The sequence below is a fragment of the Quercus robur genome, chromosome 1, assembly GCF_932294415.1.
Source record: "Quercus robur chromosome 1, dhQueRobu3.1, whole genome shotgun sequence".
NCBI classification, from domain to species: domain Eukaryota; kingdom Viridiplantae; phylum Streptophyta; class Magnoliopsida; order Fagales; family Fagaceae; genus Quercus; species Quercus robur.
The window spans coordinates 32,173,928-32,201,843 of record NC_065534.1 but is presented as its reverse complement, the minus strand read 5'-3'; the positions used below and the strand labels follow the sequence as shown (position 1 = coordinate 32,201,843).

General features: G+C 37.5%; 3 protein-coding genes across 26 annotated transcripts; 1 reads left to right on the top strand and 2 right to left on the bottom strand.

Annotated features, from left to right (window-relative positions):
* The first annotated feature begins 179 nt into the window (after positions 1–179).
* On the top strand, positions 180–27,725 carry LOC126730665 (palmitoyltransferase AKR1-like). 23 transcript variants are annotated; one of them, XM_050434988.1, is made up of 14 exons: positions 215–495; positions 615–749; positions 3,375–3,441; positions 3,584–3,674; positions 3,807–3,854; positions 3,958–4,054; positions 4,222–4,305; positions 4,650–4,690; positions 4,777–4,842; positions 4,949–5,008; positions 5,309–5,360; positions 8,285–8,349; positions 12,344–12,377; positions 13,560–13,725. In XM_050434988.1, exons 1-14 carry the CDS (start codon positions 330–332, stop codon positions 13,577–13,579), a joined length of 1,026 nt encoding a protein of 341 aa, XP_050290945.1. In that variant the 5' UTR covers positions 215–329; the 3' UTR covers positions 13,580–13,725. The 23 variants fall into 23 exon arrangements, 17 of the variants coding, with proteins under 17 accessions (XP_050290949.1, XP_050290944.1, XP_050290943.1 ...); XR_007657983.1 differs by lacking the exons at positions 12,344–12,377; positions 13,560–13,725 and adding exons at positions 8,667–8,770; positions 9,995–10,666 and having other exon boundaries at positions 217–495; XM_050434986.1 differs by lacking the exon at positions 8,285–8,349 and having other exon boundaries at positions 210–495; positions 13,560–13,917.
* On the bottom strand, positions 6,541–7,236 carry LOC126730899 (18.2 kDa class I heat shock protein-like). The gene has a single exon (XM_050435007.1). The coding sequence runs from the start codon at positions 7,166–7,168 to the stop codon at positions 6,716–6,718; it is 453 nt and encodes a 150-aa protein (XP_050290964.1). The 5' UTR covers positions 7,169–7,236; the 3' UTR covers positions 6,541–6,715.
* On the bottom strand, positions 8,930–11,599 carry LOC126730873 (uncharacterized). 2 transcript variants are annotated; one of them, XM_050435004.1, is made up of 3 exons: positions 10,848–11,598; positions 10,660–10,728; positions 8,930–9,401 (listed from the first exon to the last, which is right to left on the bottom strand). In XM_050435004.1, exons 1-3 carry the CDS (start codon positions 11,529–11,531, stop codon positions 9,267–9,269), a joined length of 888 nt encoding a protein of 295 aa, XP_050290961.1. In that variant the 5' UTR covers positions 11,532–11,598; the 3' UTR covers positions 8,930–9,266. The 2 variants fall into 2 exon arrangements, with proteins under 2 accessions (XP_050290961.1, XP_050290962.1); XM_050435005.1 differs by lacking the exon at positions 10,660–10,728 and having other exon boundaries at positions 10,848–11,599.
* Positions 27,726–27,916: the final 191 nt, after the last annotated feature.

Genomic DNA, 27,916 nt, shown 5'->3' with positions numbered 1-27,916 from the left:
AACTATAAACTCAACCAGACCACTTCTACACGAAAAAAGGCGAAAGTTCAAGAGCATGTGGAGCCCAATAATGGCTATGGTGGCTCTAATGGACCATCTATCTCTATGGGCTTTCAAGTCATCTGTAATCTATTGATCATTTATGGGTTTTGATCCAATCTTTTTCTTTTGATCGGGCTGAGTTAGTGGGTTCGGGTCCAACTTTGTCAGGTGACAACAAGTTAACACCGACTAAAATGACTTCTTAGTTCAGAGCCTCACAAGTCACATCCGTACAGTATTCTTGTAACCTTTCTTCGTCGGAATGAGTTACAGTTTGAAGTAAGAAAATGGCACAAATTAAATCACGTGATCAGAGAAAGCCGTTGGAGTGGTGGAAGCTGATTGGTCGGTGTACAGTGTCATGTATCAGTGTCTTGCTTTCTCAATTTGCTCTCTCTTTGGTCCCTCGCTTCTTCTCTGCTTCCCCACTTATCATCCAACTCATTCTCTCAGGTCCTCTCTCTCTCTCTCTATATCTCTATCTTTTACATATATATATATATATATATATATATATATGTGTATGAAGTTGATTGGTTTTGAAACTTTGGGTGGTTTCTGTGGTTTTGTAGCTCTGGTGTTGTTAGTGGTTGTGGGTTTGGGGAGATGTAGTAAAAGGCTTCTTGGAGTTTCTGGGTCAGCTTCGGCTTTTGTTTTCTTCAATATACTCTTCATTTGGGCTGTTTATTTAGCTGTTCTTAGACCAGGTGCGTTTTTTTTTTTTAATACTATCAAGAATTCTGTTATTCATGCTCTGATGAGTTCTCACTTCCGTTTAAAATTTCTTAACATGATTGAATGTTACTATAATTTTTTTAAAGCAAATTTAATTATTGTACGAGATTGTTGTTTTTGTGTTTAGCAATGTTGAAACTGAAAGTATATAATATGTTCTGACCAATATAGGAGGTCTATAGTAGAACTAGTAGTGTACAAGTACAGAAGTATAGTAGTACACAGTACAATTGTAGAGTACAGTATGTACAATGGGTCCAATTGTGCTTTGGGGCATAAGGATAACACAAGTACTATCATTGCAAGAGGCTTAGGAGTGGTGTCAGCCAAGGCTTGATACTCGACCTTGCCACCTTGGTGCTAAAATGAGCAACTATAGTTTATTTCTTGCTATGCCATGAAGTGGGGGAATCATCAAGTATGGAGGAAAAACCTATGGTGGAGTGGTGATCAATAGGGTCTCCAAACCAGTCAATATTAGCAAAGGCTCAAAGCTGAAGGGATGATTGTGAAGAGGACTGGCGACCACAGTACAGGGTGCCTTTGAGATAGCAAAGAATGCAAAGAACTGCTGCAAAGTGAGTAGATTGCGGAGATGTCATGAATTGACGTACTCAGTGAAAATCATACACAATATCAGGATGGGTGATAGGCTGATAGTAATGATACTCATGAAGATGAGGTGGTAGTACTGTTTTCCTAGTGGAGTACGATCAGTATCCTTAGTGGGGTCAGAAAATGGGGACTTGACTGGAGTGGGATCAAAAGTATTGGTTGGAGTGTGAGACTCTGCTAAGGCAGGAGAGGGTATGGTTGAAGGTGTGACTGCAAACTTACGATCAGGAAAAAGGTTAAGATGAGGCTAAAAGGAAAAACTATGAGAGGGAGAAGAAGAGATGGAAAAATTTGGAAGGACATGAAACATTTTGTATTCCCAAAAGACAACATGATGAGACATCATAAGACGCTCGGAAATTGGATCATAACACTTGTAACGTTTATGTTCAATACCATATCTAAGAATGCAATAAGGTCTAGAGCATGGTTGGAGTTTGGTGTGTTCATAGGACTATAAAAGGATGAAGCAAACACAAGCAATGACCCTAAGTTGATTGAAGTTAGGAGAGACTCCAAATAACCTTTTCACAGGGAATATGATTATGAATAATTGGGGAAGGCAACCTGTTAATGGTGTAAACAACACTGAGTGTTGCTTCTCTGCAATGGGTGTAGGGATTGATGTAGAAAGGATGAGAGGTCAAACAGTATTCAGGATGTGTTAGAGTTTACATTGGGCTTGACCTGTTGTAAGGTTCCAAGATATGAGGATTAAGAAATGGTGCCATATTGTTTTATGGTACTAAGAAAGGCATGTTGTTTAAGGGCTTTGCATGATAAAAACTTTTTTGGTGTGTTTTGAGAATTGAGTTTTAATCATTGTGGCAAAGTCAGATAAGTGTCAAGTAACTCCGAACAACTTTTCATAAAATTTTTCCATGTGTGATGAGAAAATTCATTAAGAAAAATGACAAAAGATCTGGTGGAAATAGAACAGGCAATGATCCCAATACATTCAAATGGATGAGGTCAAATGCGGCCAAGGCAATTTGCTCACTATGATGGAAGGGTAATGTTGGTTGCTGCCAAGTTGACAATGAGTCCAATAAAAAAATGTGAAGAGACTGAACCAAATATGTCGTTTGACACTGAGGTTTGTGTCTCTGTGTAGAAAATTTGATCATGGTACGAGTTGGGTGTGTGTGCATGCATCCAGTGTGTAGCAAATTTAATTATATTATGACCTGTGTGCATGTTTGTGTATAGCAAATGTGATTATAGTATGATTTGTGTGTTTGTGAAGAAAATTTGATCATCGTACGAGTTGGGTGTATGTACGTGCATCCAGTGTGTAGCAAATTTAATTATATTATGACCTGTGTGCATGTTTGTGTATAGCAAATGTGATTATAGTACAATTTTTGTGTGTTCTTTTTTTCAATATGTTGGAAGTAATGAATTGGCAAGTACATCTTTTTAAGCGTTTTGAGATTGTTTGGTTCTGTGTGTTTCAAATTGGTTTTTGCTATAACTTGTTTGACAGTTGAAGATGCTTAGCACTCCCCCCCCCCCCCCCCCCCCTGCGGCCTAAATAAAAAATAAATAAAAAAAGAAAAAAAGAGAAAGGCAAAAGAGATGCCTGGACTAGTGTTTGTGTAACCAACAAGGTGTACAATATGACTTTCCTTGGTGTTTTGGCTATCAATTTTTTGAATGGATTTTAGATTTTATTCAGATGCTGCTTTCACTTTATACCACACAGCATATGTGCTTCCTGCTTCGTGACGTCTCACTGTTCTGGACTAGAAACCTTGCTTGCCACACTCCACACTTGCTGTAGTAATTATGCTCATGGGTCTATTAACTAGATATATCTTATTATGAAACAAAAAGCTTGTAATCTGCAATGAAGCTGGTTTGTTTGTTTGTTTGTTTGTTTGTTTGTTTGTTTTTTTTTTTTTTTTTTGGTTAATGTTTTAAGAATTGATAGCTGAATTTGTTTGTTAGCTCACAGTAACCAAATTTTGCCTGCCTTGCAGCTGTATTATGTCTAATGGATATTGCATTTAACGGAGCAATCACCATGCTCATCATTGGGCTGTGTAGGTTGGTTTTTAATTTATACTGTCACTTTCAAGCTTCACCTAATTAATCTTCTCATAAAAAACAAAAAAGATTTAAAGTTTGTTATACCATGTTTGGTTGGTTATATACTTGTTGCTCTAACAGGCATTGTTTCTAATGGCAGTATCATTTCAAGCAATCCTGGTTTGGTAACATATGGGTCTTCAGATGAACTTGTTGAAAGTTCAGTTGCTGAAGTTGAAGCTCATAATCGGGTTGGGAAATTGTATTAAGCTAATTAATGTTATAAAGTGGCACATGCACACACACACACACACACACACACACATATACTTGATAATTTAAAGTGGTACATATAATGACCTTCTATATATTCACCTTTGCAGATACTGGAGCCATCGGCAAGTGTCTTATGTCATGAATGCCCAACTGAAGTAATACTATTTTTCTCAATTTTCTTTTTAATAAAAAACTTTCCAATTGATTCTTTCTTTGTTGTTTCTCTGCATTTGTCTCCAATAATGGTTTCATTTGCAGGGTTCTGTTTTGGGCAGGAGGGTAAGATATTGCAGAATCTGCAAGGGATACATAAAGGGATTCGATCACCACTGTCCTGCTTTTGGGAACTGCATAGGTAACTGATATATGTCTAACAGTTTTTCCTTGTTAAATTAACTATAAAATTCTTTGAATCCTCTTATGGTGTTATTCTGTGTGAGTTATCCCTCTACTTCGTGATTTTTGCACCCAATGTGACTGAATACCAGGGTAGATAGTGATGTTCATATGGTTTCCATGCAGGCCAAAACAATCATGTCCTCTTCATGGTTCTTTTAGTTGGATTTCTTTCTACTGAAGCTTCTTACGTAGCATGTTCGTCCCAATGTAAGCCCACGCTTGCCAATGCCTGATAATGTTTGCGTCATAGGACACATGAATGTCTCAACATGTGCTATACTATATAGCTATGATAATCTCACATTTTAGATAGTAATTGTGGCATCGGGATCCCCCTAAAAGAGCACACCTCAATCCAATTAACTCGAGCCTATGTGACTCTTGACCTTCTAAAACATGAATGGTTATTATAATCAGCAGCCTGCGCAAGACTAATTCCACAATATGGATCATAATTAGAGTCATTTTTTAAATTATTTTTCTTGTTTCATCTCTTTCCTTTGGGAAAGCTTTTTGGAGTTACATTTTTGCCCTTGTGTACTGTTTTTCAGTTGCCGCAAAATCCCAGATTGTAGATAAAACCAGATTGGAGGTGGGTCATTGAAGTGTTACTTTGTTATTACCCAATCAACTCAATGTTCTTTCATTCTTTATTTTATTTTATGCTAATTTGTGTAGACTAGTCTGTCTGGAAATCTGGCCATTAGCACAATGCTGTTCTCCATTTTCCAATTGCTATGGCAGGTTTGTTTTATTATTGCCTATATTTTTAAAATTTGCTCTCTTCTGAATGTGGTAATGAGAAGGAATTTTTTTAGACATATAATAGCATCTACTTGCATGTGTGTAGGCAGTGTTTATGACGTGGCATATATATTGTATATGTTTCAACATCAGAACAGATGAATGGGTAAGTTCCTAATAACAGGAAAAAAGGAAGATGATGGATGTGTGTGTGTCTGTGAGAGAGAGAGATGATTTGGTTGCTCCAGGACTGTGTCAAGCTATAAGGCAATGATCATATCTTATTTAAGTACTTAACCTTGCTGAATAATTTATGGTTAATTAGAGTGAAGGGATTTCTCTCACTCCCCCCCCCCCCCCCCCCCCCCAAAAAAAAAAAAAAAAAAGGAAAAATGAAAATGCATGAATCTTCCCTTTGTCCAATCTGCAAAATAGGTGATTTGTGTGTGTGTGTATGTTTTCTCAGATAAACTGGAAGAAGTATCCAGAGTTCCAAGATGTTGTTCATTCTCAACAAGGTAAATATATTTCAACGCACTATTCTTCTAAATTTCCATAACCATTGATAAGTGGAATAATATCCAATTTTTAATCTTTCTAGGGCAAAGCTTTAATGAGATGAGATTTAAAAATCCATATGATAAGGGTATTCTACAAAATGTGAAGGAATTTCTAGGCTTCTAGCTATAGAAGAAAAGTACAATCTGCAAGCCTGCTGGGTTGTCTTGCTTCTTTGCATTGCTCTTAATGGCATATCTTGAGTTGTGAAGAGCATCTTTGATTCAGTGCATGAGATTTTGAGATTTGGGGGGGTGAGAGAATGAATCTTTGGGAAGTGTGGATTGGATAAGTACCTCTATGAAATTTCAAGTAGAACATGTACTGGCAGCAGTCTGAGAAGCTTCTTCTTCTTCTTTACATATTAGACTGTCCCAGTGTCCCCTTAATGGAAGAAGGGTTATTGGCTAATGTAACCTCATGGCCTTAAATGTGTGTATATATGTATATCTGTGATTAGTATTTTATTGAATAAAATAGCATGAGAAATTCATGTTGCTTATCCTGAATATGCTTTTTTTGCACCTGAGAATGAAAAATTTTCATGATATTTTAAGTTATTATAGTTAGGATGACAAGAACAAAGTACTCCGTTTTAGTTCTGTTTCTGATTCAGACAACCAGTAAGGGTTGGGTTCTATTAGGACTCAAAACATCCAAAGATCCACTAGAACATTAGAAAGGGAACCAAAATCTTGCAGGACAAGATGCTCGTTAAAGGCTCCCCTCTTCAGGGAAGTTTCTTCTTTAGGAAGTGGGGGCATATTTCTGAGACCATGGCATGAATGTACTCACCATGGAGGCTGAGGCTAAAGCTTTATTAAGACCATTTCCATGATAAAGAAATATGTTTCATGTAGCTTGACATGGATATTTTGAGGCATGCATGCAGGACCCTTACATGTTAGACCTAATGCTCATGCCAGTTGGGATCCCCATATTGTTCAACTAAATGTGGAAGCTTCTAGTAGAGTGGCCCTCTTGGACTAGTCAATTTAGCTTATTCTAGTGTTTGCCAGTATGGACATGGTTTTGGCATGACTACATTGCAATCTATAAGGTATGGATTTGTCTATCGAGGTTCTGCATATGCTATGTACTACATGATGACTGCCTAACCCAAATTCAAGAGATCACGAAAAACCTGAATTATAAATAAACACTCATCATTGGAAAAGAACTAAGAGAGCTGTGTACTCTCTCACAGAAATTACAAACACACCAACTTCTCTCACACACAAACAGCTTGAATTACATTTATTTGATGGATAATAAACACAAGTCAAATATGGTAAAATGTCATTGGCCATTTAGCTTAGCCAGAGATCTCAATGTTCTTGACCTCAGGTTTCTTCTCCTCCTCCTTAGGAACAGTTACAGTAAGCACTCCATTCTCCATACTGGCCTTAACCTGATCCATCTTCGCATTCTTTGGCAACCTGAACTTGCGGAGGAACTTCCCGATGCTCCTCTCGATACAGTGCCACTTGTCATTCTTGTCCTCCTGCTCTTTGCTTCTCTCTCCACTAATTTGGAGAATTCTGCCTTCTTCCACCTCTACTTTCACTTCTTCTTTCTTAAGTCCAGGAAGGTCAGCTTTGAAAATATGAGCTTCTGGGGTCTCCTTCCAATCAATCCTTGTGCTGATAAATGTGGAGGTTTCACGTGCAGAGGTGAAGACACCATCAAAGGGATCCCATATGTCTAGAGAAATTGGATCGAAAATGTTGGTTCTTCGGCCACCAAAGAGGCTAGGAATGAGAGACATTTTTGAATACTCAAAAAACAAAACTCAGTGACAAAAATAAATGCACTAGAACCAAAATAAAGCTTTGATCAATTCCAAGATAAAAATGATGGGGAGGGTACACCATATATATAATGACAACAGGAGGATTCTAGTTCCTTACCTATAAAATAATAGTAGAAAAGTAAAGAGATTTCTGGCACTTTCATGGCCCTTCTTTAATTATGTATGTCTATCCTCTTCTGTAATCTTCCTATACTTTCACCATCATCTATCTTTTTAAAAGGTTTCAACTACCAAGAGTCTCTGTTGTTCCTTTCTACCATTAGGTTTTAAGACTATAACTACACTAATCTGGATAAAGTTTGGTTTTACTTTTTAAAATAAGTAGATAGGAGGGAGGGTGAGGTGAGTTTGAACTACAAACATAAAACACCATAAAAGATACCATTATCATTTGGTTATCACTTGAACAGCAAGTTTGGTTATTCTTGAAAGTTGAAACATAAGTACTGTTGGAGCTCAAGAACTGTATTAAAGCTAAAACAAAATGTTAAAATTCCACGTTATAGACGCATTTATATTTGAATAGGGAGCTTGTGTTTATATGTGTATCAAATTAAAGCCAAACTAGTGCAATTAGAGACCTTTTCTTTTTACAGCTTCGATTCTTAAATGCTCATGCGCCAGCACGAAGTACATGTTGAGCAACAACCCATCTCGGAATACAAGCAGTAGCCCTATTTGGACTATATTATATTAGCCAAGTCCAATAAATTGTAATAGTATGTCCTGGGCTGCCAAGGGATTTGTGAACCTCTCAGCCAAACTTTGACCTTTTGTGGTGAGGCTCATTTATAAGAGCTTGCCAGAGCAATCCCCAGTTGGAATTTGCATCATCAATCCTTCAGTTCTTTCTTGACCTCACAGCTATATTATGGGGCTTGCTACTTCTTAAAAAATAAATAAATAAATAAATAAATAAATAAATAAAAGAAAAAGAAAAAGGAAGAAGTGAAAAGGGAACCAGATTGACAACATATAGGTTGATTTAACAGGTGCAAAGTATGTGATAAATGAACCTGAATAAATTCGTCCAGCATTTGAGCTTGATTATTCGATTTTGGCCAATTACAGAATTGGATGTTTCAGATGGGTGGAATAAACAAGGAACCGAGTCTTTTGCTCCTGCCTGTGATGAAGTAGGTAGCTCTGTTATATAATAAGAGATTCTATCTGGTATTCTGTACAATACAATTAAACTTTCATTCTTTTTATCCCAAAAACAAGTTTGCCATACTTGAACTCACTTGCCACTTGGGGTTATATGCATGTTAGCTGTACCAACTAGTGAATATTCATGGTTTTTACCATAATCTGCATAATAACTTTGACCGCATCTAGTTTTCTCTACATTTGGCACCTATTTCATTCCTTTAGGATTCTATCATAGTATCATTGCAAACTGCTTAGTTTTATTAAGTTCCAACTGGTATGGTTCCTTTGAAAACCCTTGCAGATTGAGAGGCTGGCATGAGAACCTATCCTACAAAACGTACAAGTCACCTCTAAATTGGCAAAATCAAGGCTATCTATCTATGGTTTTTTGCTAAGCAAAGACAGGTATCTGTTCTTGTGAAAGTATGAGTAATTCCCAAAATATTAAATAGATGCAGGAGTTGGATATAAACCTGAGATTTATATGACCAAGTCTCAAATGACACCCAATTATTTAATAAACAATTAGTTAAGTCTTTCATTTTCAAGCATTTTACAAACACATTGACGCACATACAAACTAAGCTTCTTCCTCATAGATTAACTTCAAAGTTCAAACACTATTTCCAAGGTTGGAGGACATCCTGCTTAGCCAAAGATCTCAAAGGCCTTGACCTTAGGCTTCTTCTTATCCTCCTCCTTAGGAACAGTCACAGAATTACAGTGATTGCTCCATTTTCCATTCTAGCCTTAACTTTATCCATGCATTTTCATGGCAACCTGAACCTACGAAGGAAATTCCCACTGCTCATTTCGAAGTATTTCCCCTTGTTATTCTGCCCATGATGTTCTTTGCTATCTCTCCACTTCTTGGAGAATTCTGCCTTCTTCCACCTCAACTTCATTTCCTCCTACTTTTTCCTCTAGCTACCCTAGTCTTTTTGAAAGGTGGCAAAAGCAGAGGTGTCTCCTGCTGAGGCAGGGATGTGGACATTAATGCTGGAGGTGAAGAATCCATCAAATGGATCCCATATGTCTGTAGAAAATGGATCAAACTCATTAGTTTGAGGACCACTAAAGACTTGAGAGGCTAGGAATTAGCAACATCTTTATAAAGCGAAGGAGTTCTTGAGGAAAAACCAAAGACATAAGATAGCTTTGAACAATGATCAATTACACATTGAAATAAAGTGGGATGAGATTGAATAAAAAGAACAAATGTTATGGTGCTTTCATAAAGGTTCTCTAATCAGTCATCATGTCTCCCCTAGTGGATTCACAAAGTGAAATAATTGATCACTAACCATTTCTGTAACAATCTACCGCCATCTTATTCAGCAAGGGACGCAATTGCTAGCGGTTTTCATTGTTGCAAACTATTATTTAATAAACACTACTTAAAAGGCTGAAAGCTTAAAACACATGCGTTCAGACAACTTACTGAGTGACGCATAATTAGTTCAAGGTGAACTCTAATATATTGATCCTAACACATCAAAGACAGGTAATTCCTTTATCAAGCATGCGTTGTAAAATACTTGAATAGAAAAAGTCACGCAACTGATATTCCAGTGTGCTGTGAGGCGTGCCAGAAAATCTACCAGATACTAACAATGACTTCTTTTCTAGACTAAACAAAGGGAAGGAGACCAATCCGTGGAACATCCTACTTGAGCATGATCCAGCACCTACCTATTGAGTAACCAATGTCCGAGCGGCTTAGATGGGAAACGGAGGGACCTCAGACACTCCATCAGGTGGGTTCAGACTGTTCAGTTATAGTTTAACCCGAGTCTCAGTTCGTTTAATCTCCGTTTATTTTGTTAAAACTGAAAACTTTTAAAAATTAGCTGAAATAATATAACGAGACGCATGAATAGTACTAAAAAGTGTAATAGAACCTATAAATAATTACAAAAATAAGTTGAATAGTAAAATAAGTTACGCCAAATAATCTTTTGCTGGATGAGGTCTAACTCTCATATTTTTGCCGAAGAAGAAAAAAGAAACCTAAACGATTAGAATAAAACTTTCCAGAGTAGAAACAAATCATCAATTAAGATGGTCATGAAACACAAATGAAATAGCTTTTAGCTAAAACCCCATAAAGCACATACATAGCCCAGCACTTCTACCATTTTTAACACAAAAAAACAACCCACGTTACTCAAAACCCATAATTTACATATCTACATAGCTTAGCAATTCTCCCTTGATTTCTGAAAAGCAAAATGAACCGTTGGAGGATCTCCTAGTCATGTTAGATTTGGCTGCTAAGGCAACTCCTCAAGTACCTTATTCCCAAGGAAAACATCTGTAAGAACTGTGGTAGAGTCAAATGAAGCCCTTACCAGCTCCAAGCCCTGAGTTCGAACACATTCAAACCAGATCAATCACATATATAAGCAGTTGAAAATAAAATTTAAACAACATTTTGACTAGTATCATGTAAATGAAAGCAAGAAAGGCTCTTTGATAAAACCTTCTTCATGTCAACCTCAACCTCCTTCTCCTGGAGGGAACTAATATCTTTGATGTTTAAATCGTTTAGAAGCGAAATGCTAGAAACGGTTGACATGGGTTTCACCATTAGATCATCCATCACCATATATACCACCGCACCTCTAACATACCCTGTCTCCTTGTGTTGAGCCACCACTTTTTCCTGAGAGTAACCAAATGAAAACGGGCTTCGCCCAACCGTATCTTGTGATATTGAGAAAGCAGGACAGAATGGAGGTGGAGAGGTAAAGTAGGAAGAGGTTGAAACAAATGCACAATTAGATGTTTTTTGTGCTTCAGTGCTGGTCATTTGGTTTGGTGGTACAAAGTTCAGCAACAACTGAGGGGTATAAGTGGCTGATGAGAAGGCTGGGTTAGGCCTCAAGAGAGAATCCTTGGTTAGGTTTGGTTGAACATAGCAAGGGTCAAGGTTTTGGATACTCTCATAGACTTTACTCAAAGACCCTGACCCTGAAGCCATGCCATGATTCCAAAGAAGTCCCATTATGGAACCAAGAGGTATCTGTAGAAGTCCAAAGAGGAAGTCCACAAATTCCTTCCTGGCTTCTGCATACACCACCTTGTTAGAGCTGTTGTCTACAAGAAGGTTCAAGGTTATAGTTTTGCTGCTCTTGGTATTGGTATTGGGTTCTGATGCGTACATCTTGTTGATTATGGGTTTTCTTTTTCTTTCTTTTTTACCTCAGCGTCCTGGTCTCTATGGCCTAGATAGGAGCGCATATGGATGGAGGATATATAGATGCGGAGAAAAGAGATTTAGAGCTCGTTTGGTTCCACTTTTTGAGCCCAAAAAGGGCGTTTTCAAAAAAGCTCAACCCAGTTTTGCGTTTGGTAAGCTCAAAACGCAACTTTTTTATAAAAGTTGCGTTTTGAACTTTTATAAAAAACTGAGGACAAAACGCGGAAGGAAAATGGACCCTCAGCGGTCCATAAATCAAAACGCGCTATGCGCGTTTTGTTATATTACCGTTGTAATAACCAAAAAGACCGAAATACCCAGCAGTTTGACGCCCCTCATCTCTCATCTCTGCTCTCCCTTCGCATTTGACGCCTTCATCTCTTCTCTCTGCCTTGCTCTGCCTTCGTAAGTCTCTCTACTCTCTGTCTTTTTTCTTTGTCTTCCTTTTCTTCTTCCGCTTCGTCTTCCTCTTCTTCTTCTTTCTTTCTTTCTTTCTTTCTTTCTTTCTGGTTCTTCCTCTCTGTAAGTCTTTCTGTAGTTTTGGATTGTGGTTTGTTTTATGGGTAATGATTTTTCTGTGTGTTCTTTGGGTTGATTTCTCATGGGTATGGGTTGTTTTGATTTGGACCGAACCTGGGTTGATTCTCATGGGTCTAATTTGGGTTTTTTTGGTTTTGATTTCTCTGTTCTTTGGTTGATTTCTCATGGATCTGGGTTTGATTTCTCTGTTCTTTGGTTGATTTCTCACTTTTGGTGTGTGGGTTTTGATTTCTCAGGTACCAAAAACACTGATCTGCTACCAAAAACCAGGTACCAACACTGATCTGAATTTTTTTTTTTTTTTTTACCGAGTTTGGGAAAAAAAATTTCGGATCTTGCTATGAATGGGTATTGTTCCTTTACTTGTTTTGTTATTTGTTTTTGCTGATTGGAATATATAATGAAGTGTTTAGTTAGTAAAAATATATAATGAAGTGTTTAACACTGATCTGAATTTTTTTTTTTTTTTTACCGAGTGTGCTATTTTGATGACATAGACACAACCTAAAATCCTCCAAGAGGTCAAATATGTTGGACCTGATGAGAATGTTGATGACTTAGAGGATTTTATCTGATCCTGATGAGAATGTTGCTGCTCATTTTATGATCTGTTATTTTGAATTGCCATCTTTAGTTGGTAATCATGAACATTTGGCTAAGGGGTTATACTTGTCTGAAGTATTAGTTAGCAATTAAGTTTTCAAAATGGAAAAGTTCATTATGTTGTTTATGTGCCCCCATCTTTCCATTTGCTGATACATTTACATTTAGGAGTTGGAATTGTCAATGGCATACATATGCTGGTCAGGAGAAACTTAATAATCATAACATAATTTGGACAGGAGGTCTTTTACACACTAACTAGATTAGGGTGGTCTCTGAACCATGCTTAAATCAGATCCTTTAATGACATATCTGTTGCTCTGTTGTTGTCTTAGTCATGCCTGCTTTTGCAGTATATGAATGTAGTACACAGTTAAAGGGGTAGTGTAATTTTTAGATGGTGTTGTATATTGCTGTGATTGAAATATACAAAGCGATAGCCAACTTTATCATATGTAATGGGATTGTGGCTGTGAAGGTACATAACATAACATGCTAAAAATTCTAGGCAAGTGATTAGATGTGTGCTGTCCCTTTGATTTAGTTCTGTCCCTCTCTATCATACATGTATATATGCTTTCTCATACCTTCTATTACCCTGATTGTGATATGTTTGATGTTCATGACCTCTGTAATATGTATATATGCATGACTAACTCTCCTTAGAAAGAGCCTAACTCTGCTTTGTAATTCTGTTTGGACCTGCTAGTCCTTGTACCTGTTTGTTTTGATCTTAATAAAAAATTTATGGAGAATTATCAGAAACATGCCATCTTTTCCATTCCATATCCAAATGCTTATTGTATCTGCTACTATGGCTCTTCATAATTTTGTTAGACTAAATGATAGGGATGATAGGGGCTTCATAAACGCCAATCGAGATTCAATTTCTAGAAGAGAAAATAATAGTGAAGCAGATAGCAGTTATGAGCAGAATTCAGGATCTTTAACAGACCCTGCGATGGTGGTTCTTCGTGATTCCATTGCTAATTCCATTTGGGGGGATAATAATTAGTAGTTGTCTTTTTTTATTATTATTTTTTTATTATTATTTTTTTTTATAATATCCTGTAGTACAATTTAAACTTGGGTTATTAGTATGTATTTTATCATCTTTTTTACATTTTTGTATTGTACAATTTAAACTTAGATTATTGATATGTATTTTATATGTTTTTACATTTTTATGTAGTACAATTTAAACTTAGATTGTTGGTGTATATTTTATCATCTTTTTACATTTTTATTTTGTGCTTCATGTTGATGGAAATTATTTAGATTTAATTAATAATATTATTATTATTGTTTAGTAAGTATATGAAATAGATGATTTAATAAGTATGAAATAAACTCACATCCACAAAAAAAAAAAAAAAAAAAAAAAAAAAAAAAAAGTTTGAAATAAATTCCCTTATATATACATTGTCCTTTTTGGTCATTTACCCCTCAAAAAGCCACTTTTAACAGTTTTTACCAAACACTCAGTTTTTTCATTATGCACTTTTTAACAGCTTTTACCAAACACTCAGCTTTTTGAAACTCCACTTTTTCATTATGCACTTTTACAAAACTCCACTTTTTCATTATGCACTTTTTCAAAAAGCTGAACCAAACTTACTCTTAAGAGTGTAAGACTATTGATTACAGTGAGATTTCACTTGCGCTTAATGTCTTGGTTCAATATTTCAGAACTTTTTTTGACCACTATTAACACCATGTGACGGGTTTAATACATAACAATAGTGATCTTATTAATTAATAGGATTTACGTAAAAATAATATAGCTCCAATCATAAATGATCTCAGGGTCGTCTCAAAAAAAAAAAAGGGTGTATTTGATAGTGCGAAAAGGCATTAAGAGCTTTAAAACTGTTTTAACAAAAATACCAAACATTTGATAATTTTTCTAAAGAATTCCAAGAAAAAATTTTCAGAACCATATCAAACCAGAAATTAGACTGTCAAATCGATGAATTATATAAGATTCTGAGTTGATTTTCAGCAAAAAAAAAAAAAAAAAGATTCTGAGTTGATACGAAAGATATCATGAATTTGCAAAATAATCGCTTGAACCATGAAAATCCAATCACTTTTCAAAGAAAAATATTAAACCACACGATTTTATCCAAACTATTTGGTTTTTTTTTTATTATTATTTTAAATAAAGTTATTTTAATAAAATTGCGATACTTTCATTCAATTTTGCATGTTAATTTGTTACTTCAAAAGTCTTTTGGTTTTAATGGTCAAAAGATCAATTCAATTGTCCTATTTTATAGTCCTTTTATATATATATATATATAAAAACACACTATGCACTACTCTTTAATAAATAAATAAAAATTTAACAATAATATTATATTAATTTCAATGTTTGTTTTATAGGCTTAGGGTCTGTTTAGGATTCGCTTATTTTGTTGAAATTGAAAATGTGGGGCCCAACAATATATGGGCCAGGCCTATTTGTTCATGGAAGTTTTAAGGCCCAATCCGAAGAAGATGGTAGTCCAAGCTCATTAGTGTAAAGCACACATGGGCCCAGAGAGGCAGCCGAGGACGGTGCAGCCCTCGGCTTGGTCCAAAGCTCCACCAAGAAAAGGGGCAAAAGTGGCATAGGGACAATCTTAAAAGAAAATCTGAAATATCTAGGAAAGGCTGCCCTTACTGCCTTTCCCAGACTGAACTTTGCACCTAACAGAGCCATGTTCTTTAGCTTTATCAGCTACTCCCAACGACTTAGGCCTGGGACAAATGGGACAAGTATCAGTCTTGGAAAGGTCGACCCTACACGTGGACGAAGGAAATTGAACGCATGCTAGTATAAAAGAAAAAATATGTAACCTAAAGAAGGGGCTCCAGTCCCACTGGGAAAGGAGGAGGGTTCCTGAGATGAATACACCTGAGCCATGTATGAACACCTTAACAAAAACCACCTCCGGGTAAACACGACTTAGCCTTTCGATCCCACTCTCTACAAATGATATTGTATGGGCCTGTTCACGTCCTGACCCAACCACGATTGTGGTATGTTTCGGAACGTGACCCTACAATTGGCGCCGTCTGTGGGGAGGCTTGTGCGTTAGCTCGAGCGGTGGTGAATTTGAGCTTCTGTCGAACAGGGGTCTATGAGGGTGCCTTTATGACCGGCGACACAGTGTTGCTATTCCAACATAAGTTCCCATTAGGGGCTACGTCTCACAGCGTCGATGGCATGAGCAAGTCTAGGGGCTTCAAACATCAGACTAGCTTCCCCCATCTTATTCGAGGAGTTAAACCTTCGGAAGATAAATAAATAAAGAGAATACAAGTTTTGGACAGAACCAAGGCCTTGTATGGTCCTCGGACTCAAGCCTCTGGGGAAACCAACTACTTAAAAAGACGATAAAAGTTTTGGACAGAACCAAAACCTTGTATGGTCCTCGGACCCAAGCCTCTGGGGAAACCAACTACTTAAAAAGACGATAAAAGTTTTGGACAGAACCAAGGCCTTGTATGGTCCTCGGACTCAAGCCTCTGGGGAAACCAACTACTTAAAAGGAGAATACAAGTTTTGGACAGAACCAAGGCCTTGTATGGTCCTCGGACCCAAGCCTCTGGGGAAACCAACTACTTAAAAAGACGATAAAAGTTTTGGACAGAACCAAGGCCTTGTATGGTCCTCGGACTCAAGCCTCTGGGGAAACCAACTACTTAAAAGGAGAATACAAGTTTTGGACAGAACCAAGGCCTTGTATGGTCCTCGGACCCAAGCCTCTGGGGAAACCAACTACTTAAAAAGACGATAAAAGTTTTGGACAGAACCAAGGCCTTGTATGGTACTCGGACCCAAGCCTCTGGGGAAACCAACTACTTAAAAAGACGATAAAAGTTTTGGACAGAACCAAGGCCTTGTATGGTCCTTGGACCCAAGCCTCTGGGGAAACCAACTACTTAAAAAGACGATAAAAGTTTTGGACAGAACCAAGGCCTTGTATGGTCCTCGGACCCAAGCCTCTGGGGAAACCAACTACTTAAAAAGACGATAAAAGTTTTGGACAGAACCAAGGCCTTGTATGGTCCTTGGACCCAAGCCTCTGGGGAAACCAACTACTTAAAAAGACGATAAAAGTTTTGGACAGAACCAAGGCCTTGTATGGTCCTCGGACCCAAGCCTCTGGGGAAACCAACTACTTAAAGAGACGATAAAAGTTTTGGACAGAACCAAGGCCTTGTATGGTCCTCGGACCCAAGCCTCTGGGGAAACCAACTACTTAAAGAGACGATAAAAGTTTTGGACGGAACCAAGGCCTTGTATGGTCCTCGAACCCAAGCCTCTGGGGAAACCAACTACTCAAAAGGAAAAACTGTGTTACATGGATTTTCTAGTTTGCCCTCGGATCCTCAATGCTAAAGGGACTAGTATGGAATGGAATAACATGTTTCCAAAAGCATAACCGAAGTCGTGCAATACTCGGTCACTCCCTCGGATGTATTATTTAGAATTTGTCATCCTCAGACGATATTCTCGCGCTCATCACAGAACGTTCAATCGTAATCTCGGTTAGTTTCCTAAGTTTAACTTACTCTGAGTTATTATTATCATGCCTGATAGTATCGGTAGATTAGAATTAGTTGGATTGTGTTTCAAGAGTTCTTGCTTTAAATACGGCCGAGGAGGAACACACACATGAAGCACACCCACTCACAAAGTAGTGTTGTCAAAGGAACAGCATTCAAAACAAGTAAAGAAATCTCCATTTTTTACTAAAACAAAGAGATAGTACAGCGTACAATGAAAAGCTAGAATCAGTTTATGTTAAAGCTCTCTACATAACCGAAAAGAAAGGAAGGTACAAGAGAATAAAGTAAAGCCGAGGAAGCAGATCAGAGGAGAGGTTGGCTACAGCTCCAATACTTTGTTCTTCCTCAATGCTTTCACTTGCCCACAATTCAAACAGCAAAAGAGACCCAACTTGAGCCTGACACCGCTGAAGAAAAGGTGCAGGAAGTTAGAAGTTGAGGGGCTTTCTCTAAATATTCGCTCGCCACAAGGCAGAGGCGCTGATGGCGGAGAATCTTTCTTCTGACACACCAAAGTTCTGGCGTGAACAGAACCTGCTTCGGATTTTGACTAAAAGAGGGAGATACATCCTTTCCCCTCGATTGAAATGGAGTACTCTCTTGAACTTATGCTTCCTGTGCCCATACCTCACCATTTTTAGTATCATAAGGGCACGGCGCTTCCGTGGCGGACAGATTTCCTTCTTCCCAACCCTCGCCTCAGACATATTGTGCTAAAAGAGGACAGCCCTGAGTATAGGAGCTGTGATTTGGTAGAAAACTAAAGAATAGGTGCGAAGATGAAGTAATTTACTCTCTCTTATTTATTTAAAGAGATAAAGGTGGTGGCATTTAATTCATGCAGCGTCCCAAGGGACGCTACAGACAAGATGGCTTAGGCTCAATCTCCAACGCCACCTGCAACTAGGAGATTAAAGGAGTCTCTGGAAGGTGCACCTCGAACATTGGGATGCCAGAAAGTACCACGTAACCGAAAACTATGTAAATACCCTTTAAATTGAGGGCCAAGTAAATTCGCGGCCCAGGCCTGTTCTGCATGGGGGCCCAAGGGCAAATGGCCCACACCGAGGAATAACCGTTGCCGAGGACAACTTGCTGCTCGGCACCTCGTGAAATACCTGAGGAAAGGGAGAAATTGAACTCAAAAAGTCTTGGACAGAACCTAGGGCTTGCATGGTCCTCGGACTCAAGCCTAGGGGGAAACCAAGCAATAAAAAAAAAAAAAAAAAAACCTAAGTTTTGGACAGAACCTAAGGCTTGCATGGTCCTCGGACTCAAGCTTATGGGGAAACCAAGTAATGAGAACAAATCTAAGTCTTAGACAGAACCCAGGCGTTACGAAGCCCTCGGACTCAAGCTTTTTGGGAAATCAACTACTCGAATGGGGAAGGTTCTCGGCTCAAATACTGTAAAGGGTTAAAGCCAGTGTGTTAAAAAGGTGGCGAAACGACCCAACTTTCACTAACCTAAGGAAACTGTCCATTTGGCGAGTGAAATGTCCTCGGATAGTTATTTCCTACAATATATCGAACACTTGGTCCTCATCCTGGCTAATTCCAAGGTGAGTTTCGTTCCTCACTGGTCGGCTTTGCTATGTTAAATAATTTTATTAAAGTTATGGTGATACCTTTTTTATTAGCAAACATTTTAGCCTTAGTGATCATTGATTCAAATGCTATATTACGGTGCCGAGCAGCGTTGGTAAACTTATAAAAACATAAAACATAACATACGAAATAAGGTAACAACAACTTTTATTATTGTGAAAAGTTATTACAACGTACAAAGAAGGGCTTAAACAAGCCTATACAAAAAATGAACTGTCAAAGTAACACTAGCATCCGCAGTACAGATAAGTAAATAGTCAGTTGCCTTTTAAACTCGCCTTCAAAGCTTTTCCAATCTCTGCCTCAGTGCTACTCGTATCAGGAGACGAACCTTTTTAGAAAAAGATAAAGGAGAAGGAAGAAGAATTGGAACACATGGAAGCACTTCAGCAAGCTCTTGTCACCGAAGAGTGCCAAGGAAGAAGAAGATGGAGGACATGAGCAGAAGATGGAGGAGATGAATGAGGAAGATGGAGGACATGAGTAAGAGAAGGAGGAGAAGAAGAGGGAAGAAATGAAAAGAAGGAGAAAGGAGCAAAAGAGGGAGAAGGAAAAGCCCCAGGATGGAGCTGGTGGTGGAAAGAAGAAGAAAGAAAAGTAAAGGGTGGCACCAGTGAACAAAGAGAGGAAGAAGCAGGGGCATTTAGTCCCTGCCCCAGTCCTGACTCCTAGCACATCGGTACCACATTAGATATGCTCATGAGAGAGCGGGTGGTGATGATGCTGTGTGTCCTCGGCTCAGTCACGTCGAAGATGCGACGTGACGAGTTCCTACTTCGGATTTTGGCTGAAAGGTAGGCGAGACAAATCTTGAGTCTCCGCCATCCTTGCCCCGATCGAGCCATCTCAAGCTTAGCCAGAACAAGGTATTTTTGGGAGGGAGAAGGTTTCTTCATCACCTATGACTGTGGCGAACGTATTACGAGTCAAGGTATAATCAGAGGGTAAATGTAAATTCTGGGAGGAATCTAAGGACTTCAGTTTTCTGGGGGATTAAGGGATTCACATATGGAAGAAACAACTCATGTCCACCCTCTTTAAATAAGGGACGAAAAGGATGGCATTAAATGTGTTCAGACCTTCAAGGAAATCTGCCAGCGAGAATGCGCCTGTTCCGCTCCCCCACGTTATCAGTAGCCATTGAATTTGAGAGGTCTTGTGAAGGGAAAACATTAAAGACCTACTTCGGGTAGCCAAACGGACAGAACGTATCAAGGCTAAATCAAGAAGGATATCTCGTAGATCAGAGCGTTTCCTGGGCATTTAGAGAATTGCCAACGCCAAGGAAGGGTCGAATTAAATGAGTCGTAATGAAGGCTCGGAGTTACCAAAACCCCCCTTTCCAACCAAGAGGTCGGACAGCAGGATTTTGAGGGGCTATTGTGGGGCCCAACAATATATGGGCCAGGCCCATTTGTTCATGGAAGCTTTAAGGCCCAATCCAAAGAAGATGGTAGTCCAAGCTCATTAGTGTAAAGCACACATGGGCCCAGAGAGGCAGCCGAGGACGGTGCAGCCCTCGGCTTGGTCCAAAGCTCCACCAAGAAAAGGGGCAAAAGTGGCATAGGGACAATCTTAAAAGAAAATCTGAAATATCTAGGAAAGGCTGCCCTTACTGCCTTTCCCAGACTGAACTTTGCACCTAACAAAGCCATGTTCTTTAGCTTTATCAGCTACTCCCAACGACTTAGGCCTGGGACAGATGGGACAAGTATCAGTCTTGGAAAGGTCGACCCTACACGTGGACGAAGGAAATTGAACGCATGCTAGTATAAAAGAAAAAATATGTAACCTAAAGAAGGGGCTCCAGTCCCACTGGGAAAGGAGGAGGGTTCCTGAGATGAATACACCTGAGCCATGTATGAACACCTTAACAAAAACCACCTCCGGGTAAACACGACTTAGCCTTTCGATCCCACTCTCTACAAATGATATTGTATGGGCCCGTTCACGTCCTGACCCAACCACGATTGTGGTACGTTTCGGAACGTAACCCTACAGAAAACTTTTTACTGAAAGTACAGTAGATAAAAGTAAAAATTAACTGAAATAATATAGTGAGACCTATGAATAGTACCAAAAAGTACCGTGTGACACAAATAATAGTAAAAATAAACTGAAAAGTAAAATAAGCTGACTTTTTAATTTTTACCAAACACACACTTATTACAATAACTATGTTTCTTACGCCAACTAGTCAGGCCTTACAAAATAGTTAAAAAAAAAGAAGATATATTCTCTTAGTCCTAATTTATTTGTCTTTTATTTTATTTTGGGATGTTTTAATATATTGTCATGTTTTTAAAATTAAAAACCATTAATTTATTAATACTCCTATAATGCTCATACTTTATTTCTAAAACCATTTTAGATTTAGTATTCTAATTTTTTGATAAATTTATTTAAGAGTAATTTTAGAAACTTCACTTTTTATACTGTAGACAAGGGAATGGATAATATTCCTTTAAAAAGTTGGGTTTTGAAACTGAACAAACAAATTTGAATAGATGGAATATATATATATATATAAATATATATATATATATATATATATCTTTACATTTTTATTGGACTAATGTTGATCTTTCTCCACAGGATTTGAGCAATAAGGTTTTTTTTTTTTTTTTTTTTTTTTTTTTTTTTTTTTTGTGGTAAATGGAAATTTACTACCATTAAAATGCAAACACAAAAAATCTCACAACTTTTATTATAACTTGTCATGTGGTGAGTTATGAGCAGAAGAACGTGTGAACTTATTATTTGACTTCCACTTTTACTAATGGCTTGTTTGGATGGAAGGAGAAGGAGGGAGAGCGGAGTGGAGTAGAGTAGAGTTCGCTAAAAATAAGCTAATTTTGTACTAAATCTACTCTACTCTACTTTACTCCCCTCAATCCAAACAGACCATAAATGTACATTTGGTTCCAAATTAAAAAAGTGTGAACTTATTTTTGCTATTATTCATGATTATTCATGGTCTTACCATACTTTTTAATATTATTTATAAATTTCACTATACTATTTCAACTAATTCTTATTTTATTTACAATACTTTTAACAACAAACTTTTAATTTTAACAAAATAAACTAATCCAAATAGATCCCTGATTATGAAAAAATTGTGACACTTTTTTTTTACCTACAATTACTCCCTTTGTCATAATAACTTGATTTAGCTTTTCACGTGATGCTGCAGCAATGGATAGGGTTATACTTTATAGTTACCACGTGCCTAGCTACGTTGCATCAGCTGTACTACACTTCTACAAAGGCCTCTGTTGAGGTTTGTCGATAGCTCTAGTGGATAAATTATTTGCGTACGATGGGTTGTTGTGGGGCAGACTATAAATTAGTGGGGCAGACTATAAATTATTTGCGTACGATGGGTTGTTGTGGCTCCCGTTGGGCTTTAGGTAAAGAGAAAACCTATAAGCTTGAGTGCAATAACGGGTTGGAGTGGGTCAATTCATTTGGAATACATTTTATTATTTTAATTAATTTTTACCAATTATATTTAGAATATAATTTATTATTTTAATTAATTTTTACTGTTATCTACTTTATTTTTAGTAAAAAAAATTTTATTTCAGTAAAATATCGATTCCTATTCTCTATTTCTTTTTCTTTATATCACACAAATACTTATATTTATAGAGTAATCATCGCATTAAGGATGTACATTGTGACCATATCTTTTTACTAAAATTGGGACCATATCTTTTCTTTTTTCTTTTTTTGGGAGATAAATTGAGACCATATCTTTATTACCTGGAATGGAGCGTTTTTTACTTAAATTGAAACCATATCTCACATTTTAAAAACATATAAGAATTTAAAAAAAAAAAAAAATCTCATGAGCTTTTGGTATATATTATAGGAATATAAGTAGTGTGTGTAAGTATTAACATAAAGAACAATTCAACAAATTAAGAGATTGTTTGGGAAATGATGAAAACTTTCAGTTTATTTGATTTTCTAGCTTATTTTTAGTGTTATTTATGGGTCTTACTGTACTTTTTAATACTATTTATGAGTCCTATTGTACTATGCAACTAGCTTTTTACCTTTTAACCTTTTTACTTTTTTTTTTTTTACACTTTCAATAAAAAATTTTCAGTTTCAGCTAAATAAGTTGGTTGTAAACGGATACTAAATGAATCCTTTCAAAAGAGCAACAGGTAGAGCAATACAGGGAATCCAAATATATAAAAAATCTCAAAAAAATTTCATAAATTAAAAAGGAAGCACACATGAGTCATGATTTGGAGCAGAAATAAAAATCATAAGAACCCAAGTTAGTTGGGAAAAAAAAAACCACAAGCTAAATAAGTTGGTTGTAAACGGATACTAAATGAATCCTTTCAAAAGAGCAACAGGTAGAGCAATACAGGGAATCCAAATATATAAAAAATCTCAAAAAATTTTCATAAATTAAAAAGGAAGCACACAAGAGTCATGATTTGGAGCAGAAATAAAAATCATAAGAACCCAAGTTAATTGGGAAAAAAAAAACCACAAGCTAAATAAGTTGGTTGTAAACGGATACTAAATGAATCCTTTCAAAAGAGCAACAAGTAGAGCAATATAGGGAATCCAAATATATAAAAAATCTCAAAAAAATTTCATAAATTAAAAAGGAAGCACACAAGAGTCATGATTTGGAGCAGAAATAAAAATCATAAGAACCCAAGTTAGTTGGGAAAAAAAAACCACAATCAAATTTTTTTAGGCTTTGAACCTACCACTTAAGAATCCAATCAAAATTCATGAAAATACCAAAAAACAGCAAAATCTATACCAAATCAACAAAACCCATACCAATATGAACGGATTGATATCCAAAAAATAACCCATACCAATATGAACAGATTGATATCCAAAAAATAACATATCATAAAAGAGCAAATCTTGAGGTTCAGTGCAACAATGCCAGCTCCAAAAACGATGTGTGCGGCAGTAGCGCATGAGGCGGGATGGAGCTTCGGTGCTGAAAGGAAAGGAGGAGATGGATTTGGGGTCTAGGCATTTAGTTCTCCAAGTCTGAGACTATCATGTATTCGTGTTTGAGAATTGTAGGTTTAATTGAGTTATGATTGTGTGTGCGAGAGTGTATTGATTTTTCATTAAAATTATGATGTGGTGTTTATTTATTGGTAACATAAAATAAGGCTTTTGTGCCAGCTCCTGACTGAAGTTAAGCTCTTTATTAATTTTAATATTTTATGTCTCGGTTAATGTGGTCAGTGGATCACAATTCCAATGGCCAATAAATAAATAAATAAATCCAATAGGATGAAAAATTGTTTTCAACCTTCTTAAGGAGTAGAAGAGGCCTATATGTCTGTGTCTATATATATATATATATAACACAATTTAATACTCAACAAACAATCTCTGGTGGTTGAATAAAAGATTTGGGGTTCAATCCCCACCTACATCAAAAACTGATTGGTGTCTTGGTCTAATGATAAAGAACTATTATCAGGAGCGGATGCTATAGGTTGAAACTCTCTTTTAAAAAAAAACAATCTCAAATAAATTTTCTATCACAAAACCATCACAATATTAGTAACTTGTGTCTACACAGATTGATTGATTGTTTAACTGATCATTGAATTTTTTTTTTCTTTTTTTTGAGAAACCAAACCCCAAATACGGGCTGGGCTTTTATTGAAACAAGGAAAAAAAGACATTAAGAGACATCACCCAAAACTAGAGCGGCAATGTCCTCAAGACAATACTCTAACCAAACTTGTAAGTCAGGCCCTACTTTAGCATGTTTGGCCAAGGCATCTACTACTTTATTACATAATCAAGGAACAAAACAAAAATCAAAGAAAGATAAAAGAGAAACTTGGGCTAAAATACATCAACTATGTGACCATACAAGGATTGGTTGGCTGATCCCTGAGCGATAGCGTTGATGACCACTGTTGCATCACCTTCAAAAACCACTTCATGTAGTCCAATTTCAACAGTGAATTGTATTGCTCTCCTACAAGCTAGAGCTTCAAGCATTGCCACGGACTGTGGTAGTGGGACTCGGGCTGACAGAGCGCCTATGACCGCACCATTGGTGTCTCGGATTATCATGCCCAAACCGGCTGAGTCAGTGCTTTTGAGTATAGCTCTGTCAAAGTTGGCTTTGCACTATGTCTGTGCTAGGGTAGACCATTTGTGCTGGACTAGGTTCCGGACTATGGCTGGTGCATCATCATGAGCCTTGAGGAAATCTTGCAATATTCTGGTAGCTTCAGAGAAGACTTAGTTTAGAGGCCGAGTCAGGTGGTGAAAATGAATGGAGTTACGTCTGTTCCAAAGTAGCCAAGCTGAGATAGCAAAAATCTCCCCCTTATAATCGTCCCGGACCTGCAAAAAACTTAAGAAAAGGTTAGAAAAATCCCCCGGAGAGTGAGGGATTAAGTGTTGCACCCAGCTCAGTGTACTCCACAGACTTGCCACCTCCGGGCAGCCCCAAACAACGTGCAAGATATCTTCAGTTTGGGTCTGGCAAGTGTTGCAGCAAGTAGAGGAGGTTATGTGGCGACGAAGCAAGTTGTCCATTGTTGGAAGTGAGTTATTGCAAGCTCGCCAAGTAAAGTGCTTCACCTTGTTTAGGGTTTGTAGCATCCAAACACCTCTCCAAAGATGTCTCTAGGGGTGAGGATTTGAGCTACCTGGGCTGCTGGCCAAAGTTTCATGAACCAGCAGCTTGTAAGCGCTTCGAGTTGAGAAAATACCTGAAGGCGTTTTGGACCATATGGGGCTATCTTGAGGCATTCTGAGGCTAAGAGGGATGCTCATGATTTTCTTTACTTCATGTGGCAGAAAATTTTGTTTAATTTCAGCTTCCTTCCATGTTCCATTCACCTCATCAATGAAAATACTAACCTTAGCATCAGGGGGAATAGAAGGGAGAGGGGAACTAACCAAACGATACACTTGGTCCAGAAGCCACTTATCCTCCTTTAAACTCACTGTTTTGACATCACCTATCCGCCAAATCATGCCTTTCCGCACCACATCCCTTGCACTTAAAATGCTCTTCCTTGCATACGACCTATTAATCGAGGAATTAGCTTCAAGAATGGAGCAATCCGGGAAAAAACGAGCTTTAAAAACTCTATGACAAAGTGATTCCGGATTTTTCAACATGCGCCAAACTTGCTTGGCCAACAATGCATCATTAAACTTCTCAATCTCCTTAAACCCCATGCCTCCACACTTTTTAGCTTGGCAAAGTTTTTCCCATTTTACCCAATGTGCTTTCTTGCTATCACCATTGCAGCCCCACCAAAATTTGCGGATCATAACCTCAATTTCTTGAATTAATCCCTTAGGAAGTTTGAAACAACTTATAGAGTAGGTTGGAATGGCTTGGATTACAGATTTAATGAGCACCTCTATACCTACTTAAGGTAGAAGTTTCTCCTTCCAACCTTGGATTTTCTTCCAAATTCTCTCCTTAATGTAGGCAAACCCTTGTCTCTTCGCTCTCCCCACAAACACAAGTAACCCCAGATATCTCTCATATTGTCTGATGGCTGGAACACCCAGCAGATGTTGAATTTTGACTTGGATATCCTGGTGAGTATTAGAGCTAAAAAAGATGTTTGTCTTATCTCTGTTTATTTTTTGGCCTGAACCTCTCTCATAGACTGATAAAATATGAAGGATTACCTGACATTTAGATTCTTTAGCACGACAGAAAAGAACACTGTTGTCAGCAAAGAATAGATGAGAAACATGTGGCCCATTTCTGCAAATTGACACTCCCCTAATGGTTCCATCAGATTCAGCTTTGTGGAGCAAACCTTGTAGACCCATGGCACATAGAAGAAATAAATATGGAGACAGCGGATCACCTTGCCTCAACCCCTTACTAGGCTTGATAGTTCTATCTAGCACCCCATTAAACAAAACAGAGTATGACACAGTCTTGATGCAAGACATAATAGTGGCAACAAAACTACCAGAAAACCCTAAATGCACCATTACCCTTTCCAAGAAATCTCACTCCACTCTATCATAAGCTTTGCCCATATCAAGTTTTAGAGCCATATACCCATCTTTTCCTTGGGTCTTCCACTTCAAGAAATGGAGGGTCTTAAATGCAACCAGCACATTATCAGTAATCAACCTTCCCGAAAGAAAAGCACTCTGTGAATCAGATACTACATAGGGCAAAATCAATTTCAAACGATTAACCAACACTTTAGCAATGAGTTTGTAAACCACATTACAAAGATTAGAGATCCTCAATAGTCGTCATGATAATGAGATTTTCAACCACACCCCACCGTAACAAAGAACGACAACAACACCTACCGTCCTACTAGGCACAACGGCTTGAAGGGAACAACGAAACCTCCACGATGGGAAGGAAAATATTCTACACTCAGCGCTGGGGATACCTAACTAGCGAACCTTAGCAAATAACCCTAGGCGACGTGAGAGAAACCTTCAATCATTGAATTCTTTTCAAATGACAGTTTTTGCTAATATTAGTTGCTTACCACTCAAATTTAATTTTCATGTAAATGTCAAATTTAAGGCTCCTAAATGGTCCCCCCCCCCCCCCCCAAAAAAAAAATCCTTTTAAGGGTGTGTTTCTATGAATAAAATTGTTTGTTGATATGATTATTTGGATATTATAGGAATAATTTATGATTTTCCTTATGTGCTAAATAATAAGAAAAAGTTTCTAACTCATTTTAAGGATTACAACCAAACACAAGTTTGCTTCAGCAATCCCTTTCTATTTTGGTAATTGTTAGAGTAAATGCATGTTAGTGATTTTGATCAACACATTCCTTAATTTCTCAAGCAGCAAATGATGATTGTGAAAGTGGAAGCAAGGATGACTATAGACTTCACCAATGAAGGTGGAGGTTGGTAGCAAAGGTGATGGAGATTTGAGATTGTTTGGGTACAAGGAAGAATGTGAGATTTGTTTGGGTTTGATATGTTGGATTCTAATGTGTTATTTATTTATTTATTTTTAGCTGAGATAATGTGTTATTTTTTTTATATAATTAA